This window comes from Leptodactylus fuscus, chromosome 2, assembly GCF_031893055.1.
Source record: "Leptodactylus fuscus isolate aLepFus1 chromosome 2, aLepFus1.hap2, whole genome shotgun sequence".
Lineage (NCBI taxonomy): Eukaryota > Metazoa > Chordata > Amphibia > Anura > Leptodactylidae > Leptodactylus > Leptodactylus fuscus.
Window position 1 is genome coordinate 131,791,912 of NC_134266.1, and position 20,464 is coordinate 131,812,375.

Here is a 20,464-nt window from a genome sequence, read left to right on the forward strand (position 1 = left end):
AGTGTGGTTTTGAAATGTTGACTATACCCCTCCTTGAGGAGGAAATCTAGTTTCAAAAGATAAGTAATTTGTTGGCACTTTCCACTGTGCTGGTACCTCAGGGGCTCTGCAAATATGACATGGCGCCAGAAATCAATTCCTGCAAAATCTGCCTTCTGAAAAGCTCAATGGTGTCTCTTCCCTGCTCTGACAATACAGAAATGTATATGTACTGATGGTGGCGGTTCCATAGTCAAGGGAAGTTCTTAACCACTTCAGTACCGGGCCAATTTGTGGTCCAGGACCAGACACATTGTAGGTTTATTTTGTATGTGCGGTTTTGAAGTCTGTAAAATTTTTCTCGTATGTCTTAGTCAACTAATTTTTGTGTCTTTTTTTCAGGGACACATAGGGCTTTATTTTTGTTATTTTTATTTTCAAATGTGTTTTTAATTTTTTTATATCCAGGAAAATATAAACAAAATAGGAGGGAAATTGTGTCTGGTTTTCAATTTTTAATTTTTTTTTTTTTTTATTTAATAACACAAAGTGTCACTGAAAAACTTTATAAAATAGTTTTTCCTCTCCGTTACGGTAATTTTTATTTTGTATGGTGTTGTCGGGGGCGGGGCTATAACCTTTAATAACGGCGTATTATTTATTTTATTTACATTTTTTTTAAAACTTTTTTTATTTTATTTTTTTTCCAGATTGTGTCCCCATAAGGTGATAAGAGACCTTTGGGGACATCTGATCACTTTTTTTTTTTTTTTTTTGTACTTGAGGCTGATTTTCTCCTATAACTGGGTCTGATACATTTAACCTCAGTTACAGGAGGAATACAGCCTCCTGCACACTGTATACACAGTATGCAGAGCTGATCTGAGTCCTGTAGGACCCAGCAGCTCTGGCAGGACACTGCTCCCGGCGGATCACGTGTCTGCCGGGTCAGAGGGCAGCTGATTTATGGCTGCGTCCATAGCCGTGTATACAGCGCTCATTGAGCGCTGTATACACCGCGATCGAGAAGGCAGGGGAGGTAATAAATCTGCCCTGTCTTCTCTCTAGGAGCTCCGGCTGAAGTTACAGCCGGCTCCTAGTGAAAGCAGCTACACGATCTCCGTGCAGCTGCTGTGTTCTGATGGACATACAGGTACGTCCTGGCAGAACTAGACAACCACTTCCCGGATGTATATAGTCTATGGGCGGTCCGGAAGTGGTTAAACTGTAGGGTGCATTTTCTCATTTAAAGAGGACCTTTCACCATATCCGGGCACAGGCAGTGTTATATACTGCCGGAAAGCTGACAGTGCTCTGAATCCAGTGCACTGTCGGCTTTCCCGATCTGTGCCCGGTGTGAAGAGCTTATAGTCCGGTACCGTAGCTCTTCTATGGTCAGAAGGGCGTTTCTGACCATTAGCCAGAGACGTCCTTCTGCCTCGCGGCGCCTATCGTGCTGTGCTGTGGAGCGGGGAGGAACGCCCCCTCCCTCTGCTCACAGCGCTCGTCCATAGACGAGCATTATCAGGGAGGGAGGGGGCGTTCCTCCCCGCTCCACAGCACAGTGCGATAGGCGCCGCGAGGCAGAAGGACGTCTCTGGCTAATGGTCAGAAACGCCCTTCTGACCATAGAAGAGCTACGGTACCAGACCATAAGCTCTTCACACCGGGCACAGATCGGGAAAGCCGACAGTGTGCTGAACTCAGCGCACTGTCAGCTTTCTGGCAGTATATAGAACTGCCTGTGCCCGGTTATGGTGAAAGGTCCTCTTTAACCCCCACTTATAAAAATGAAACCTTTTGGGTTAAAGCAACATTTCATGGATCACACAATCAATGGTCCAATTCTATCAAAGTCCTGCAAGGCCAAAGTGCTCACTATACACCTTGAAAAAAATGGAGTTACTTTTTCGGGTGTCACCACTGTTTTGACAACTCATTGTCTCTGTGAATGAGATGTGGTATCTGAAAACTATTCAAGAAAAATGTACCATCCAAAATCCAAATAACGCTCTTTGTTTTGAGAATGATTTATGGGGGGTTTCGAAACCTCTGAAAACTGAATTAGTCACTTGAAAAATGGATTCTGGAAACGTTCTTGAAGATTGCTATTTGACTTGTAAGCCTTATAATGTCTGAAAGATATAGTGCAATTAAAGTGTCTTAAAAAAAAAAAATTAAAGTCTATATGTTTTGTGAAAGTTTTAACAATGAATTTAAAGAAATAAGGGTAGAGTTTATACAATTTCCAAATGCTGTGGGACTAAAACAAACACACAAAAGCAAAGGGGGGAGACAAAGGCACGGAAGGGGGAAGAAGGAGAGAGAGAGAGAGACAGACAGACACAGACATACATACACAGAGAGAGAGAGAGAGAGAGTGCTAGATAGAGATATACAGACAGACATAGAGAGAGCTAGAGAGATACACATACAGAGAGAGAGAGAGAGATAGATACAGGAGCCAGGTAGGGTCCATATAGCTGAAGGGGCAATGTTGGGGTGTGCCAGAACCGGGTTAGTGGATCAAGCCTGAGTTAGGCCTCTGCACCAACCAAAATATGGAATTCAGCTGGAAATCCATCCAATAGAAGCATATTTTGTGGAATTTTTTTGTAGGACTCCTACAGCAAAGAGATCAAGTTTTCCAAGTTCGTAATCTTCAAGATCCAGAGATGTTGTGGGAGGGGTAGTCTGTTTCCATTTCAGGGAATGCATGCTCTGGCAGCCATTATGAAGAAGAATAAAAGGGGAGCTCTTCCATTTATGCCCCCAGGGTGGACAGATCTGAACCTATTCATCGTCTGCATTTTTGTGTGTGGAGTTTTCTTTTCATTTATCTTCAATTCTTTATCACTTCAGTGTGCAACAAATCTTTTCTAATTGTATAGTTCAGTGCCACCTTCATCATCACTTTTCAACTAGACACAGCTACAAATTTGTCTCCCAAACAACAAACCTGTAGCACTTACAAGTCATCAAAATGGGTTAGTGTTTCTATAAAAACATGGAACATTGTGAATGTTCGAGTAGAAGCGATTGGCAGTACAATGTATGGTTATACTCAGATTGTATCCATTGCTTACCATCTGTTTTCCCATAAACATATGTCTCTTTCACTTTGACATATTTCCGGTTGTGTTTGCCTTAGGCAGGGTTCATGTGTCTGTGTCCATTTAATGGATCAGTTAAAAAAGCGGACACATTAGCATCAATTAATGTCTGTGGTTTTTTTTGCGCTTTCTAAGCATGCGCAGGAAAAAGACACACAACTAATAGCAACTAAATTGCTGCAGTGGGAAATCTTGTTACCGAAAAGAGAAAAAAAAAGTGAAAAGTCATTTCAAAATCATTTTGCAATGGCTTTTGTTTTTTTTGTCTATTGTGATATTGTGAGCACTGTAGTAGTGTAACCAATTAACGTTGCCAGATCTGTACATACACACATTGGGAAAAAGATAAAACAGAAAGAGTACTGTTTATCACTCAATAAGTCAATGCCTCAGAGACTCCAAGCAGTTATAAAAGCCAGAGGTGGTGCAACAAAGTACTAGTGATGTGCTGGAGTGTTATTTTTTTTTTTTTTTCATGATTCCATAATTTTTTCCTCAGAATTGAGTGATTCCATAATTTTTGCCAGGGGTTGTATTCCTATGTGTTAGGGAGCAAAAAAAATGGGATTCAAATGATTGGATCCCTTTAATCCAAATTGGTAGTTTGCTAATTTTAAATATGTTGGGGAAAAAGAAAATCTAATTTGTTGCAAAATTCTAAATCAACGAGAGCTATAAAGGTAACCAGAAGTCAACAGACTTCTCCTCAAGCGGAGCTCGGGGATCATCTACGCCAACAACACACTCGTTATATGGCTTCCCAGTGAGCTGCTGAGATGTTGGAACAATCACGGCACAGCGTGAGCAACAAGTTCAGCAGCAGGACAGCTTGAGAGCTGCCGAAATGCTGGAACAGGCAAACCATCGAAGGCAGTAATTTGCTGAATATAGGCGGATCATCGACTCCAACAGCACGCATACGAAGTCGTGGGCAGAGGCTAGTACATACATGATTAGAATATTAGGATAAGTTTATTGGAGAAACCTACAATTGAAAAGAAGCTCTAGCTCCCTACTGGGCTACCTCTAGCCTGGATACAAGATGAAATACAGTTAGCCATGGAGTCATACAGCTTGCATGTTGTATAACCACTGCACAAAGCTGACTGGGAATTGCAGGACACATAACAGTAATTGATACAATAAATTTGCTATTTAAGCCCCTGGAGGCTCTCCAAGCAGAGACAGTGGTATATAATGATGGTGCCGCCTGGTGGTTTACCCAGACTGTCCGGAGAATGTTAGGAGGTGTTAGGAGCAGTGGTTACAATGGTGTCTCACACATACACAGCAAAGTAAGGAAAGTAGTGGGCAGGCAATTCACGATGTTTGATGATGTGCAAAATGTATTCAAATATGTTGTAGAGGCATTTCTGACAGTCAACACTCTCTCACCAAGTAGTATACTACCCAAAAGTAGCATCTGCAAGCATTTTTGTTTCTTTTTCCAGAAGCATGCACTTTAATACCCTCTTGTGGCAAGAGCCAGTGTCACAATTATTTACATATCTTTCCGAGACACAACTGTATGGCGAGTTTTATAGCAATTTGACATTTCTGAGTGGGTTTCTTTTTGTCAATGAGTGTGTGTATGTATATATAGCTACTAAATTTGAAAGCAATATACAAACTATTGTGATGCAAGTATATAGAGGAAAAAAGACTGCAGGGTTTTAAAGATTTTCCAGCATTCCTCTGGCTACAGCAGTATATCTCAGGCACTGCTCCAGCTAAATCTAAACTACTCTCAGGCACCGCAGGCATTCCCATAGAATGCATTCCCCGCCTTATCTGTCTTTACCACTAGGTGTCACTGTGTACAATTAAAAGACAAGAATCTGAAAAGGACGAACAGTGGAGTAAAGTTCTGGACAGGGCTGTTAAAGGGATTCTACCATTAAAACATTTTATTTTGTGGATAAGACGTCGGAGTAGCCTTTAGAAAGGCTATTCGTCTCTTACCTTTAGGCGTGGTCTCCGCCGTGCTGTTTCTTAGAAATACTGGTGTGAAGGTAGACCATGTCCATTCTTATTTTTATACATGCTTTATACTGCTTAAGAAATTATATTTTTCTTTGTGCAACGTTTATACATTAAGATGGCGCCTGTATCCAGTACCGCACCCAGATGCTGACGCACATGATCGTCATGTGGTTTACAAGAAAGACAGTATCATTTCTCGGGAAATCGAAAGCTAAGAGATGTTGAAATTTAAGAGCCAATGACTGATCGCCAGTGTATTCGGATACAAGACGTATATGCTTACAGCCTGCCGTTATCTTATCTTTCTTGCATTCCTGTATAAAAACTGTACCGTATTTTTCGGACTATAAGATGCACCGGACCATAAGACGCACTAAGGTTTTAGAGGAGGAAAATAGGGAAAAAAAAAAAATTTAAGGAAAAAAAATTGGTGAAATATTTAATAACCTAATAATATAATATTTCACCAATGTAAATAGAACCGGGGGCTTTCGGACACAGGGATACCAAATGTGTATGTGTTTCACAGTAATGTTTTTGTTTTATATGTATTCTAGGGATATGGGGGTGATTTGAACATATATCTCTATCTATCTATCTATCTATCTATCTATCTATCTATCTATCCGTCTATCTGTCTGTGTCTGTCTGTCTTTCTGTCTATCTATATCTAATCTATCTCATCCATGGATGGAAAGAGACACCCTGCAGTGAAGCTATGCAAGAAGAGAAAAAGGGGCGGGCCAGACGGGTGAAGGAGGTGTGGTTTTCTAAGCAAACTTGAAAACACGCCTCTTTCACCCGTCTGGCTCGTCCCTCCTTCACTGCCTCTCACATCTTGCTCCGGCAATGAAGCCACACAGACAGGGAAGTAGGGGCGGGCCAGACGGGTGAAGGAGGCGTGGTTTCAAGCTTGCCAAGAAAACCACGCCTCCTCCTCCCGTTTGGCCCGCCCCTCCTTCCCTGTCTGTGTGGCTTCATTGCCAGAGCCAGATCTGAGAGGCAGTGAAGGAGGGACGGGCCAGACGGGAGAAGGAGGCGTGGTTTTCTCGGCAAGCTTGAAACCACGCTTCCTTCACCTGTCTGGCCCGCCCTTACTTCCCTGCCTCTCATATCTCGCTCCTGCAAACACGCGACACAGACAGGGAAGGAGGGGCAGAGCAGGCAGGCACCGTGTTGCTCTCCTTTTGATTCACACAGACGGGACACAGACGCTGCACACGCTGCAATCGGACTATAAGACGCACACACATTTTCCTCCCATATTGGAAGGAAAAAAAGTGCGTCTTATAGTCCGAAAAATACGGTAACTTCCTCAATAAACCTCAGTACTGTGTGAGCGCCCAGTTGCATGGACTGAGATGGAAACTGCATCAACGTCAGTGTTTATCTTTGTCAGCGCGCACATGCATGGTTGATTTGGAGCAGGTGACTGACCACTGGAAGTGACCCGTATTCTGGCGGAGGTCACTACCTCAACACTGGTATGCAAATAAGTTCTCTTGCAGCGATGGGGGCGGGCCCCAGCGCTCAAAGAGCAATGAAGGCGTCCCAACTGCTGCCAGAGAAGTGTCTCCAAGCGCCGCCTCCTCCTTCCTCCGCCACGTAATGTTCAATGTCTTCTTCCGGCGCAGGCTCGTAACCTTGCAGAACAGAGCAGACTGCGCAGGTGCACAGGAAAACGGTCGCTAATAATACTGTGCAAGTGGCCATTTTCCCGTGACCTGTGCGCCTACACAGTCTGCTCTGCTCGAAGTTACGAGCCTGCGCCGGAAGACATTGAAGATGACGCAGCGGACGAAGGAGGCGGCGCTTGGAGGGGGACGCCCTCATCGCTGTTTGAGCGCTGGGGCCCACCCCCATCGCTGCGGGAGAACTCATTTGCATACGGTAAAAAACGGTATTTCTAAGGAACGGCGCGGCGGAGATCACGTCTAAAGGCTATTCCGATGTCTTATCCACAAAATAAAATGTTTTAATGGTAGAATCCCTTTAATGTTGCTAAGTGACTTAGGTGACACACACAGCTCTGCTACACGCACTCCTTTACAACACAGTCTTGCTTTCTGTCTGTTTACCACACGTACATGCCACACATTTCTGCAGAGTTTTTGTCCTGCACTTCCCTATCTGGCCTCAGGATCAGGCTGTATAACCTCCAGCACTTCCTGTTACCTTCTCACTCTGGGACAGCGCGCAGTCTGGCTTCACTTATTCACGTGACTGATCACATGGTGATGACATCACGGAAGGTCCTTTAGCCTGCTCGGACCTGTCACCTAGGTAAGTGCTGTGACTAAGGCGGCAGGTTCTCTGAGAGTCAGCGCTCAGCAGCTGTTGTAATACTTGGTTTCTTCATGTACAGCCTACAGCCTGGAGTCCTGTAGGTCTCATGGAGGGGTAGTTGTCCTTAGCATGTGTTGTGGTGAAGGAGCAGTGACCATTTCCGGGATGGTGCTGACATGTGTCCTTGTACTGTTACTGCTGATCATGCCGGCTGCTGGAGGGCTTCCCCTGAGATCCCAGTAAAGCCATTCCCTCCATCTGTTAGAATAGTGGACAGATGTGTAACCCCCAGAGCACTATAACCTACCGTACAACCTATGAATGGGACAATGGAGCCACCGAGCAGTCTTTTAGCTTGGATGTTTCTGACACTCCCCACATGGGATCAGTAGCTTGTGAATTTGACTCCATCCGAATATTCTGATGCCAAATTGTTATAATTCTTTTTCCAGATTTGTGCACAGTAAAAACACTTCAGACACTTTTTAATTTGTTTTGAGAGCCATAACTATTTTTGTGCCCACAGACCTGTGTGAGGGCTTGTTTATGGGAATGCATTGACATTTTCATTGACTTTCATATGACCTTTTTTTAATTGCTTTTTAATAAAAAAAAATTTCAGTAGATTGTGAGCCCCATATAGGACTCACAATGTACATTTTTCCGTATCAGTATGTCTTTGGAGTATGGGAGGAAATCCATCCAAATACAGGGAGAACATACAAACTCCTTGCAGATTGGCAGGATTTGAACCCAGGACTCCAGTGCTGCAAGGTTGCAGTGCTAGTCACTGTGTTGCCCCTGCTTTTTAATACATCTTAGTTCATGGGGCACGGAATGACATGCTTTGGTCCTGATTCTGACGTGGGAAGCCATGTCAGAATAAAGCCAAAATGCGCCTGCTACGACTGTTGCGGCTTCCAACAGTCACGGCTTCCCACTCCGGAGTAGGCCCAAATGAATCAGCCGCGGAATCCGCCTGAAGAAAGGGCAGCTCGCTTCTTTTTTCCGAAAAAAGTAAGCTGGCGGTCTACATAGCCCTCTATTGTGAGGGGGCGGATTATGACGTGGATGCAGCACCAAAATCCTCCCCCTCTTGCCCCGTGTGAACAAGCCCTTATGGTACGAACAAAAAAAACTCCAGCAACTTGTCATTGTATTTTGTGATAGATTCACATGAGTGTTGGCTGGCAGTTGTTTGGGTTCGTCAGGGGATCCAAACAACGCCAAGCCGTACCGCTAAAATAGCGGTCAAACACACAGAGCCTTGACTAATGGGGTCTGGTAGATGTTCATCTTTTTAAGGTCTAGGTCCATGATGGCAAATTTATTGCACACATGCCAAAGAGGGCATTCAAAGTCCCCAGTTCCAGTAGGTTAATCTGTAAGGAGGTCTCTGACCATTCAGGGCCTGTGGTCCAAAGCAAAGCATCGAAGATCCCTCCCCAGACGGACAGACTGGTGTTGGTGGAGATCACCTGCGAACTGAGGGGAAGAAAGGACTTCCCCAGAAAGATCCCTGGGAAATAGAGCCATCAAAGAAGCCCTTGATGACCCCAGAAAGGCAGGTAGTCGAGGCTGGATGAAGACTTGTCCCAGTGGACCAAAATCGCCAATGGCAGATGATGTGAGTGGAACTGAGCAAAAGGGACAGCCTTGAAGGTCGAGACCATCGTGCACGGGACCTGTATGCAGAACCAAAGAGAGAATGAAGAGTTCTGCAGAAGGAGTGAGACACCGGACCGAAGGGCCAGGATCTTGACTCTGGGAGGGGAATCTTGCCCTTCTTGTCAAGAATCATGCCCAGGAATGCCATGCACATGAATGTTCAATATTGGACTTTTTCTCGTTTATAAGCCAGCTGAAGCATCAATGGAGGTCCAACATAATGCATAAGCTGTTCAGGTTGTCCTTCTTGGAAGGAGCTTTCACCAGGAGGTCATCTAAGTATGTATCACGAAAAAACAATCTTAAAATCACTTGGGTAAGTTTAAGCAGCTCAAAGTTATTGCCATATAAAGGGCGTATGTCAGTTTTGAAAAATGGGACTGTGGCCTTAAGGGTTAAATGGTCACTGTTTTTTCTACTAACTTGACCTCCTATGATAGTTGCTGTCATGAACATCAAAAGTGCAAATCATTTGCTATGCTTTTGTGCTCTAATTTGTCCAAAGTGTTGGCCACTAGATGTCTCCCCTCCCTCTAACTTGCTGTCCACTGTCTTTTGTCATGGGAACTCTATCTACAGGAAAAGGAGTCTGGACTTTGCTTTCATAATCCCCAAAACTGCTCTCTTATTTTGTGTGAGCCCTCCCTCTTCAGAATGCAAAGGATTGCATCTAACAGTAACCCTTTCCTGCCCGCTTTTCAAAGTCAGCAACACTGCTGACTCCTCACAGCCATGGAGAGATTGTATCATACTGAAGTAAAATGTATGACAAATCTGCCCCTTGTGTTTAAGATGTTACTTTGCTAATATGTGCTATAGAGGCGGACCACACTGTTGCTGTGAAGCCCTTTGAGAATGGAGGCTTACTCCACTTTGGTCTATCCAGTTTATCTTCATTTTAATTGACAGTGAGAAACTATGCGGAGATGTTTACTCCGCAGGTATTGCAGTGCCAGTAAACTCTAAAAATATTGCCGCTGGTCTTTACTTCTCAATGTCTCATGACGCACTGGAGAGACACATGGCAATTTCCAAGTAGCCATTCAACTGGCTACATCAATGTACTGTCTCAGCCAGCGATTACATCTCCAGGCATTTCTGGGTAGCGGTGAGACACCAGGAAGGAAAGACTATTGGAGATCCAGGCAATGTCAGAATTAAAGCTGGTGCGTTTAGAGGAGTTTTACTTTTTTGGTTTTAGGTACCATCTTTAACTTTTTAAAAAATATTCTTATTTTTCCTAAAAATCTCCCAGAAAAAAGGCCTCTATGTCAACATTGCTTCAGAGATAATTTAAAGGGCTTTGTCAAATTTACTCTTTCCTGGTGACAGACTCCCTTTAACCCCTTAAGGAACCGACCATTTTCCCTCCCCACATTTCAAGAGCCCTAACATTTTAATTTTTCAGTTCACAAAGTCACATGATGGCTTATTGTTTGCGGGACAAATTATACTTTGCAATGGCACCATTCAATATGCTGTGCAATGTACTGGGAAGCTGGGAGAAAAAATTCAGAATGAGGTGCAATTGGAGAAAAAATGCATTTGTGCCAATTTCATATGAGTTTAATTTTTAAGGCGTTCACTTTGTGATAAAAATGACATGTTACCTGTATTCTGCGTGTCAGTACGAACACGGCAATACCAAATTTATATAGTATTTGTAGTGTTTTGATACCTTTTAAAAAATTAAAAACTTTGCAAAATAGAAAAAAAAAATGTGTTGCCATGTTCTGACACCTGTAACTTTTTCATATTTACATGTATGGAGCTGGGTGCGGCGTTTTTTTTTATGTGGGACAAGATGACGTTTTTAGTTATACCGTTTTGGGGAAAGATCTGATCGTTTGATCACTTTTTATTCAATTTTTTTTATAGGAGGCAAAGTGTTGGAAAAAAAAACACGCTATTTGCCTTTTTTTTTTTTTTTTTTTTTTTGCCACTACGCCGTTCACAGTATGGGATAAATATTTTAATAGTTCGGCTATTTTGGAGTGCGGGGATACCTAATATGTTTGTTTATTTTTATATCCGATCTAGGGAAAGAGGGGTGATTTGAAGTTTTGTATTTTTTTTTAAAAATACTTTTAGAAACTTTTTTTTTTCTCTTTTTACTTTTATGATCAGACCCCCTGGAAACCTAGGGGGTCTGATCGCTCATACTGATCGCTACAGTATTGCAGTGAATAGCAAAAAGCATCTGGTGTGCCTCTGGCATGGTGCAATAGAGCTAATGCTATGACAAGCCTGGGAGCCTTCAATAGGCTTCCGGCTGTTATAGCAACGATTTCTGCCCTCTTGTGACGTTCAGGAGAGCGACGATCGGTGAAAAATGGCGATGCCCATGCCGCCTGCACAATTTAGTCATAGCAGTCCTGTTTGACCGTGGCATCTAAAGGATTGACAGCAGCGATCGGTGCAGGCAGCAGCCACTGCTGTTAGCGGCGGTGCTGGCTGTATTATACAGCCAGCATCCACCCTGTATGGAGAGAGCTCAGCTCCTGAGCTCTCTCCATACATCCCCATGCGACCCAGGGCGTAGTATTACGTCCTGGGTCGCTAAGGGGTTAAAGAATATGTTTTCAGAATTTTTAAGTATTGGACCATAAAGCTATTTCGTCACTACTTGTTTCCACTTTTTCCATGTACATGTTCTCATATTCTTTTACAATACATATTCTTCTCGTGAAATATAAATACAGGAAACAACTATCATTGAGAAATGACTTGGAAAAGAATTTGCCGTAAGTGACCGCGGTCTTTAAGTTCTCTCGCTACATTATCATGAAAATCACTTGACTAAAACTTGATGAAAAAAGGAGTAAACAGTTTAAACAGATCATCAAAAATATGAATAACTAATGCATACAGTTCAACCTGAGCAAAAGATAGCACATAGGGAGAAAAATCTGAGTGGGAAAACAAGGTAGGAAGACGTCTTATAAACTAATTAACTTGTCTGGCCAAGTGTATACATAGTTCTGTCTAATAGAAATGGGGCAACCAATTGACTTCCAAAGCATCCCAGACCAAATCAACTATTCCAGGGTCTGAGCAGATATTGTAAGATGGTGCATCGTACAGAAATCTCTTATTCTAGTGAGTAAATTGTGCGTGTTAGGAGGGGAAGCCTGCTTCCATTTCCTAGCAATCAAGGTTTCAGCAGAGATGGGCAATTCTGAAATAGCCTGGCAGCTTGTCTACACATAGCTTAAGGGTCGGTTCACATTAGCCTATTTATTCTGTCCGGCTAGAGTCCACATGGAGACCCCCCCCGGATGGAATACAATACTGCCCACACAAATGATTCGTGCGGGCAGTGCGTAGCAAGCACACGGACCCCATTATAGTCTATGGGGTCTGTGTGCCTTTACAGTACAGCAATTGCAATTGTATTCTGGCTGTGGGGGGCTCCATGCAGACTCTAACCGGACGGAATACATACACTAATGTGAACCAGGGCTTAGGAGGAAACAGTCAGTAAAGTAGTGGAGTGGGTCTAGAGGAACAGAGCGATGTAGAAACACTGTTGTCAAATCTTGGACATTACAGCAAAACAGTGTAGCCCAGATAACGTGTATCAGTGTATCATCACCATTCGGCTCCACCTTTATATTTTTGGTATGTTTTTCTTAATATAATGTTAGGTATACTGTCTGTTCCAGGTATTCATTAATATATCTTTCTGATATCTCTAGGTCTTCACTTGCCTGAGACTGTAGCATTTCAAGTACCTGAGGAACCATGTGGCCTGTATTATGGGCTGCACTAAGGACATATGCCCCATATGTCACTTTTCCAGTGGCACTTGTGGTTGGTACAGTAGGGTACCAATTGGAGTGGTTTATTCGTGGAACTCCACAACATCCTAAAGAAGAGCTGAGCATCTTGGAAAAAAGAGAGGAAAGGACCTTACAGGAAGGAGCTGGACGTGATCTTACTCAAGTCACCAGTTTAAAAGAAAAGTCGGAATTTACCCCTAAAGCTGTTCTCAATCGCAACAGGCAGGAGAAGAGTTGAGATGACTTTGTGCCGTATTCTTTCTGATAGTATTTTGGAGAGTATTGCTGGAATAACATTCAGAAATCTTTCCAAGTGACAGTTGGTACTAGAGCCACAGGAAAATGGGGCAACACATGCAATACTGGATTTATGTTCTTGCTTGAATAAAGCTCTGGTGTTGTCATTCAGTAATCACAATGTTACACATTTTATAATTCTAGTAACATGCACTACAATATTGCATTGGCTACTAGGGTCACAGAAAATCATTTCTGAGGATTATTTTACATCTAAATAAAGTCAAATTAAAATGTGTAAGTTTTTTGTCACCTCTAAAAGCAGATGTAGACGAAACTGCGATATTCTACGGAGACTTGTATTTGTGAGAACTATAGAAGGAGTATTCAGGGTTACCAATATTAACAATGGTTTTTAGGGGGGGGGAAACAATAATAAAGTTAAATGCAGTAATATGTAATACATTGTATATTAGATCTGTGTGCTTTTTTTTTGTAAGCATTAAGACTAATATGTTTCCAAACCAGATCTTCTCTGGGTATGCATATCTGGTGTTCCCACTTTTTATTATGATGGTGTACTGGTAGCACATCTGTACGTTACCAGAATTTTTGGATCTGACTGACAGGCAATGCAGATTGTCAGCATGGTTATAGCTGCTTTGCTAGCATCAGGGTGAATATTTTTATATTAAATGAGGTATATGCTAAATCATTATTAGCACAGAAACATGAAACGTTAGCTTCATGTATAAAAACACAGGGAAAAGGTCAAACATTTAGTGTGAAAAAAACTCAAAAAAACCTGCAGATCTTTTCTATAAAAAAAATATAACTTAAAAAACGTCCAGATCAGGTTAAAAATGGTAAGTAATACACATATTACCACTGTAACTCCACATGTACAATATATACCACCCTAATTACGCAGTTGGTTATAGCAATGGTGGTGTTTAGACCATTCAGGTCAAACTTTTCACCACCTATGTATGATGATTAGAATGGATAATACATTAATGGGGGTCTATTCTGAGTGTAAAGAATGTGGTGTAGGGGGGTATACAATATATACAAGATTCCCTTTCTGAATATGACATCCATGGCATCTTTAATGAGTAATAAAGGGACCTAGCATTGTAACCCCTATTCAAACCATTCCTGTTACAACAAAAAAAATAGGAAGACCACGTGCAGTACTGCACCTGGTCCAGGCTTGGTTCCATAAACTGTGACTAGACAAATCGCAGGTAGTCCTTACACACATGCTCAAACTTCAGTCAATGGTCCCAGAGCTGCCACCTCCACCTGCCTCCTGCTAGTTTGATGAGGACATATCCTGCCATTTAGAGAGGCACAGCTCTGGAATTTAGGAACCAAATTGTGCCACAATGGCAAAGAAGACATGCCACAGGACCCCATGATGCTTCACAGATTCAGTAAGGGGAAGAGGGCAGAAAGATGTTCACCTAGGAATTTTAAAGGTGCTCTATCAGCAAAATTTTGCTCTATGAGCCCCACATATGCGTGAATAGTCTTTAAAAAGGCTATTCAGGCACTGCTGTTATTTTAAACCCCCGTCCTGTTTTAAAATAAAACTATAAAAACATATAGGTTAATCATACCTGAACGTGCACCGACGTCAGCTTCTGGCACACCTACCTCTTCTTTCTTCTTCTGTCGGCGACGCCCTCCTGGCTCTTCCCCGGCTTCATCTTCTTCCGGCGGTTCAAATCCGATTGGTTGAAATCCGGGGCGTGCGCATTAGCGCTCCCTCCAGAGCCACTGCGCACACTCCGGTGGCACTGCCATTGAGAAAAATGGCACCGGAGTGTGTGCAGTAGCTCCGGAGGGAGCGCTATTGCGCACACGCTGGATTTTAACCAATCGTATTTGAACCACCGGAAGAAGATAAAGATTAAGCCGGGGTAGAGCCAGGATCGGAGGGCGTCGCCAAAAGAAGAAGAAAGAAGAGGTAGGCGTTCCAGAAAATGATGCAAAGGTATTATTTACATATTTGTTTTTATAGTTTTATTTTAAAACGAGACGTGGGTTTAAAATAAGATTAGCGGTGCCTGAATAGTCTTTTTAAAGGTTATTCACGCACTAGCTGGTACCCGCGACTTCGTCTGCGGTGATTGTAGCAGTGGGTATAGACAGGCGCGGGTAAGGTTTTCGTACTGTGTATAAGGTATGGGATATGAAATGTAACTTTTTATCTTGTTGTTTCTGTAATTCAGAGAATACGTGAGACTTTTGTATTGAAGTTACTTTGTATTTGAGCTGCTATACGGTGTTGTGAGAAACTTTACATAGTGACTTTGGGACAGAAGTATTTGAAGTTAACCCTTTCCCGCTGATGGCATTTTTTGATTTTCGTTTTTGACTCCCCTCCTTCTAAACCCCATAATGTTTTTATTTCTCCGCTCCCAGAGCCATATGAGGTCTTAATTTTTCCCAGGACAAATTTTTCTTCATGATGCCACCATTATTTATTCTATATAATGTACTGGGAAGCAGGGAAAAAATTCAGAATGGGGTGGATTTGAAGAAAAAATGCATTTCTGCGACTTTCTTACGGGCTTTGGTTTTACGGCGTTCACTGTGCAACCAAAATGACATGTCCCCTGTATTCTGTGTTTCGTTACGATTCCGGGGATACCAAATTTATATGGTTTTATTTACATTTTAACCCCTTAAAAAAAATCCAAAACTGTGTTAAAAAATTATTTTTTGAAAAGTCACCATATTCCGACAGCCGTAACTTTTTTTATACGTACGTTTATGGGGATGTATAGGGCGTCTTTTTTTGCGGGACCGGGTGTACTTTTTAGTTCTACCATTTTCGGGAAATGTTATTGCTTTGATCACTTTTTATTTAAATTTTTATCAGAATCAAAACAGTGAAAAAACGGCGGTTTGGCACTTTTGACCATTTTTCCTGCTACGGCGTTTACCGAACAGGAGAAATATTTGTGTAGCTTTGTAGAGCGGGCGATTTTGGATGCAGGGATACCTAACATGTATGTGTTTCACAGTTTTTAACTACTTTTATATGTGTTCTAGGGAAAGGGGGGTGATTTGAATATTTAATCCTTTTTATTTATTTTTTTATATTTTTTTTATACTTTTTTAAACTTTTTTTTTTGCATTTATTAGACGCCTAGGGGTATTGACATGGGTGGGCGGTGTCGCGGATTGTCAGAGCGGTGGGGGTCGGCAAACATGGCAGCTCCGGAGCATTAAAGAGAGCCGCCTGGAGTATCGTTAAGGTGAGGGGCAAAGTGGTAAAGTATATGTATATGTGATTGTGTGGGGTTAGGGGCGAGGCTGTAGAGGGCAATAGGAATTTTGGGGCATGCTATGGTCCAAAGTGTGTGAGATTGCAGAGATGGTGGTGTGAGTTTGGGTTTTGTGGGGGTCCTGGCACAAACGTATGTGCGCTATTGTGACGAAAAGTAGCCTATTGTTTAATCGGGTGTATTAACTATGTTTGTGGAAAATTTCAGCCAAATCGGTGGAGCGGTTTTTCCGTGATTGAGGAACAAACATCCGAACATGCAAACATCCAAACACACAAACCCACAAACTCACAAACTTTCACATTTATAATATTAATAGGATATATGGGGCTCATACAGCAAAATTTTGCTGATAGAGCCCCTTTAACCCAGCTTTCACCCACAATAGTGCCTAAGTAGTAATTGAAAGTGTGAGAGATTTGGTTTCAACCAGAGGGGATTTTGTGGGGAAGCCAAGGGGCAGAGTTCCCTTTCAGGATAGCATGGGCTACTTGCCAGGCTCACGGTCCAATTCTGATCATATCCATTTCTTACATATAATGGACCAAAAATGATTTTACACAAAGGCCTGATGATCCATATTGAAATTTACATGTACACCTGATGTATGTGAATAAAGTCCTATTCTACTGATTGCAAGATTTGAGAGTTATTTTCATATATGAAGCGATTGTAAGACGCAATTCTCTGGCACCTTCAACTACATTTAAAGGGAATGCTGTAAGTAATGAAAGTTTGCTACCCTCTACCAGAAGCATGATTTAAGAATAGGACTGTAGTACCTCAGATACGTGAGGTTGTGACTCACAGTCCTCAGACACGTTGTCCATTAAAAAAAAAAAAAAAGGATGTACATATCAAGCAGTTCAAATTTGTTTTTAATTTTTTTTTTTTAAAGAGATATGGGAGTTTTTTCTTTTGCATGTGAAAAACTGCATCACTATAGTCCCTGAAGCACCTGTTATATGTTTGTTTAATTTATACATTACTGTTACTCCAGATATTACTGGGCCACCGTGTGCTTTTTATAGTGAATTATTCTCTGTATATAATAATAATACATTTTTTATTATTGTTATTATTATTATTATTATTTTATAATAATTTAGTTTAGTAGTAGGCCCCTTTGGACCACTTTTTTCCTGGGAAAGTTAAGCAGAGGGGTATAAGGCTCATAGAAAGGCTAGAAGCAATGCACCATTAAGCTTGCCTTTCCCATAACATCCCCAAAAAGTCAAAGGTAAAAGGGACATAGCACTCAAGTTGTGTTTCTGCACTTTTTCATACAATTCATTGCTGTGTATTTGTTGCTTGTAAAATAAGAATTGTGGACTGATGTGTGGTCCATCGTGTTCCAATAGTGGTGAGCTGCTGTTCATCTGTGAACATATGTATGTGCATCTGAATATAAACTAGATCTCTAGTGTGATGTATTTGACCTCGACTTTTGTGCTCTTAGATCAGCATAATGAGGAAACACTTGCTGCCTTTATCTGATAAGGGCTGTAATGGGTTTCTAGAGGAAACCACAAGCTGGTGACTCCATCATCTATTGTTATTTTATACTTGAAGACTAAACAGAGGCAGGATTAGACTTGTGAGTAACAAAACATATGAATCCATAGAAACATAGCCAATAAGATGCAGTACTGTAGTTTCTAAAGGCAAGTGTCCGCAACAGTTAATATTGATATACAGTGGCATGCGAAACTTTTGACACCCCTGGTTAAAATTACTGTTATTCTGAACAGTTAAGAAGGTTAAATATGAAATAATCTTTAAAAGGCATAAAGTTAAAGATTAAAGACACTTGTCTATAATTTTAAACAATATCAGTATATTATGTTTGAGTACAATTTTACAGTGAGAAAGGGAAAGGAATACCTTGCAAAATTTTGGGAACCCTTGTAGACTTGTGTGCTCAGAAAATTTGACCAAGGTCTCAGACCTTAGATAGCCAGTTAGGGTTATGGTTTGTTCACTATCATCATTAGGAAAGGACAAATGATGCAAATTTTACAGCTATATAAACACCCCAAATCCTGTAACCTTGTGCCAAAAAACAGCAGCCATGGGTTCTTCTAAGTAGCTACCTAGCACTCTGAAAATGAAAATAGTGGCTTACAAAGCAGAAGAAGGCTATAAAAAGATAGCAAACTGTTTCCAAGTTGCCCTTTCCTCAGTTCCAAATGTCATTAAGAAATGGCAGGATGAGTGGAGATCAAAAGAAGTTTTGAAAGACCAAGTAAAATTTCAGAGACAGTTGCTTGTAGGATTGCCAGAGTGGCAAATCAGAACTGCCGCTTGACTTCAAAAGACCTTCAGGAAGATTTAGCAGACTCTGGAGTTGTGGTACATTGTTCTACTGTTCAGCGATACCTGCACAAATGTGATCTTCATGGTAGAGTAATCAGAAGAAAACTTCTCCTTTCATGCTCATCATAATATTCTGCGCCAGAAGTTTGCAAAAGGACATTTAAACAAGCCTGATGCATTTTGGAAAAAACTGTTGTGGACTCATGAGCATAAAATAGAACTCTTTGGCCACAATGATCAAAGGTATATTTGGAGAAAGAAGGACACAGAATTTCAAGAAAAGAACATGTCTCTAATCATTAAGCATGGGGATGGATCAATCATGCTTTGGGGTTGTGTTGTAGCCAATGGCACAAGGAACATTTCACGAGTAGAGGAAAGAATGGATTCAATGACATTTCAGGAAATTCTTGAAGCAAACATAACACCATCTGTAAAACAGCTGAAATTGATAAGATGATGGCTTCTACAAAAGGATAATGATTCTAAACACACGTCAAAAACCATGATAGACTAAACAAAAAAAGGCGCAAGCCCTCACAGTCCCCTGATCTGAACATCATTGAAAATCTGTGACTAGACCTCAAAAGAACAGTGCATGCAAGCCAACCAAGGAATCTCACAGAACTGGTAGACTTTTCCAAGGAAGAATCAATGAAAATCCCTCAAACAAGAATTGAAAGACTCTTGGCTGGCTACAAAAAGCATTAACAAGCTGTGATACTTATACAGAAGAGGCAAATAATACATCACAGGCGTGGAGGGCCACAATCGAGATAAAAAACATACATCCACATCCAAATAGAGTAAGACATATACATTTATTAATATCCTGAAAAAAAGTATGGATATATAGACACAAACATTAAATACATATAAGACATGGGGGGGGGACTACATGAGTCTAAGTATCAGGGATACCAAGATGGTGTGTAAAGTGCAACAGCAACAGTTAGAATGTATATAGTGCCAAATCTCAGCCAATATTACCTAATGACTGCCAGCATTACTTACTCATAGGACCCTTTTTTTAGTATATTTATTATATGTCCATGAGTGTTTGGTACATGCATTTATTTAGTCTCACCAGCATACTCCGCTTTACTTGTTGCACTTTACACCCATGTCCAAACATACTACATCTGCAGCATTACCCATGTCCAGACATACTACATCCGCAGCATTACCCATGTCCAGACATACTACATCCGCAGCATTACCCATGTTCAGACATACTACATCCACGGCTTTACCCATGTCCAAACATACTACATCCATGTCATTACCCGTGTCCAGACATATTACATCCACAGCATTAGCCAGGTCCAGTCTAGAATAAATTCTCATAAAAGTTGATCAGTTTGAGAAGACCAATTCCTCAACAACCCATGCTGTTACTGTGTTATAAGTTTATTACCATTGAGATACTAGAGATAACATCTCTTATAAAACCTTCAAATAGTTTTGCTACAACAGACGTTAAACTTACCGGCCTATAGTTTCCAAGCTCACTTTTAGACTCCTTTTTGAATATTGGCACCACATTTGCTATGCGCCAATCATGTGGACTATTTAAGGATTCATTACTGAATCATTTAATATTAGCCATAGAGTCTATCTGTCATCGTGCATAAGTCCCTCAGAACGTGAGGGTGTATCTGGACCTGGGGATTTGTCTATTTTAGTGTTTTGAAGGTGGCGCAGCACTTCCTCCTTTGTTAAACAGGCGACATTTAATGTATTATTTATATTACTCTTAATAGTGTCATCGGCCATTGGATTTTCCTGTGTAAATACAGTA

General features: G+C 41.5%; 1 protein-coding gene across 1 annotated transcript; it reads left to right on the top strand.

Annotated features, from left to right (window-relative positions):
- Window positions 1-7,315: 7,315 nt before the first annotated feature.
- Window positions 7,316-13,481, top strand: SMIM12 (small integral membrane protein 12). Its single transcript, XM_075264643.1, has 2 exons — window positions 7,316-7,358; window positions 12,728-13,481. The coding sequence occupies exon 2, from the start codon at window positions 12,774-12,776 to the stop codon at window positions 13,047-13,049; it is 276 nt and encodes a 91-aa protein (XP_075120744.1). The 5' UTR covers window positions 7,316-7,358; window positions 12,728-12,773; the 3' UTR covers window positions 13,050-13,481.
- The last annotated feature ends 6,983 nt before the right edge of the window (window positions 13,482-20,464 follow it).